General features: G+C 61.8%; 1 protein-coding gene across 1 annotated transcript in view; it reads left to right on the top strand.

Moving 5' to 3' along the window:
• Positions 1 to 272, top strand: part of LOC102768492 (interleukin-4 receptor subunit alpha-like) — a gene marked incomplete at its 3' end in the record, with an annotated part of 15281 nt that overhangs the window by 9518 nt on the left and 5491 nt on the right. Inside the window, exon 5 of the mRNA XM_015570970.1 lies at positions 139 to 266. Within this exon, the coding sequence (XP_015426456.1) occupies positions 139 to 266 (128 nt within the window). The remainder of the gene's footprint in view (positions 1 to 138; positions 267 to 272) is intronic.

Below are 272 nucleotides of genomic sequence, written 5' to 3'. Positions count from 1 at the left end.
CAGGCCGCTCTGCTTCCCAGTCCCCTGACCTGGTCCTTGAGGCAGGTGACCGGGAACCAAAAGAGCATGTGGTTCTTTGAGGCATGTAGGGGGACACCCATATGTGCACGACCAGCCTAACGCAGCCCGTGTCCGCAGAAACCACACGTGTGTCCCTGTGAATGGAGAGAGCGCCGTGTGCCGGTGCGACATGCTGGTGGACAGCATAGTCAGTGGGGACACCTACCAGCTGGACCTGTGGGCTGGGGAGCAGTGGCTGTGGAGTGGCTCCC

The sequence above is a fragment of the Myotis davidii genome, unplaced genomic scaffold (assembly GCF_000327345.1).
Source record: "Myotis davidii unplaced genomic scaffold, ASM32734v1 scaffold6368, whole genome shotgun sequence".
Lineage (NCBI taxonomy): Eukaryota > Metazoa > Chordata > Mammalia > Chiroptera > Vespertilionidae > Myotis > Myotis davidii.
Note: the sequence above shows the minus strand (reverse complement) of the source record. Positions and strands in the feature narration are given on the sequence as shown.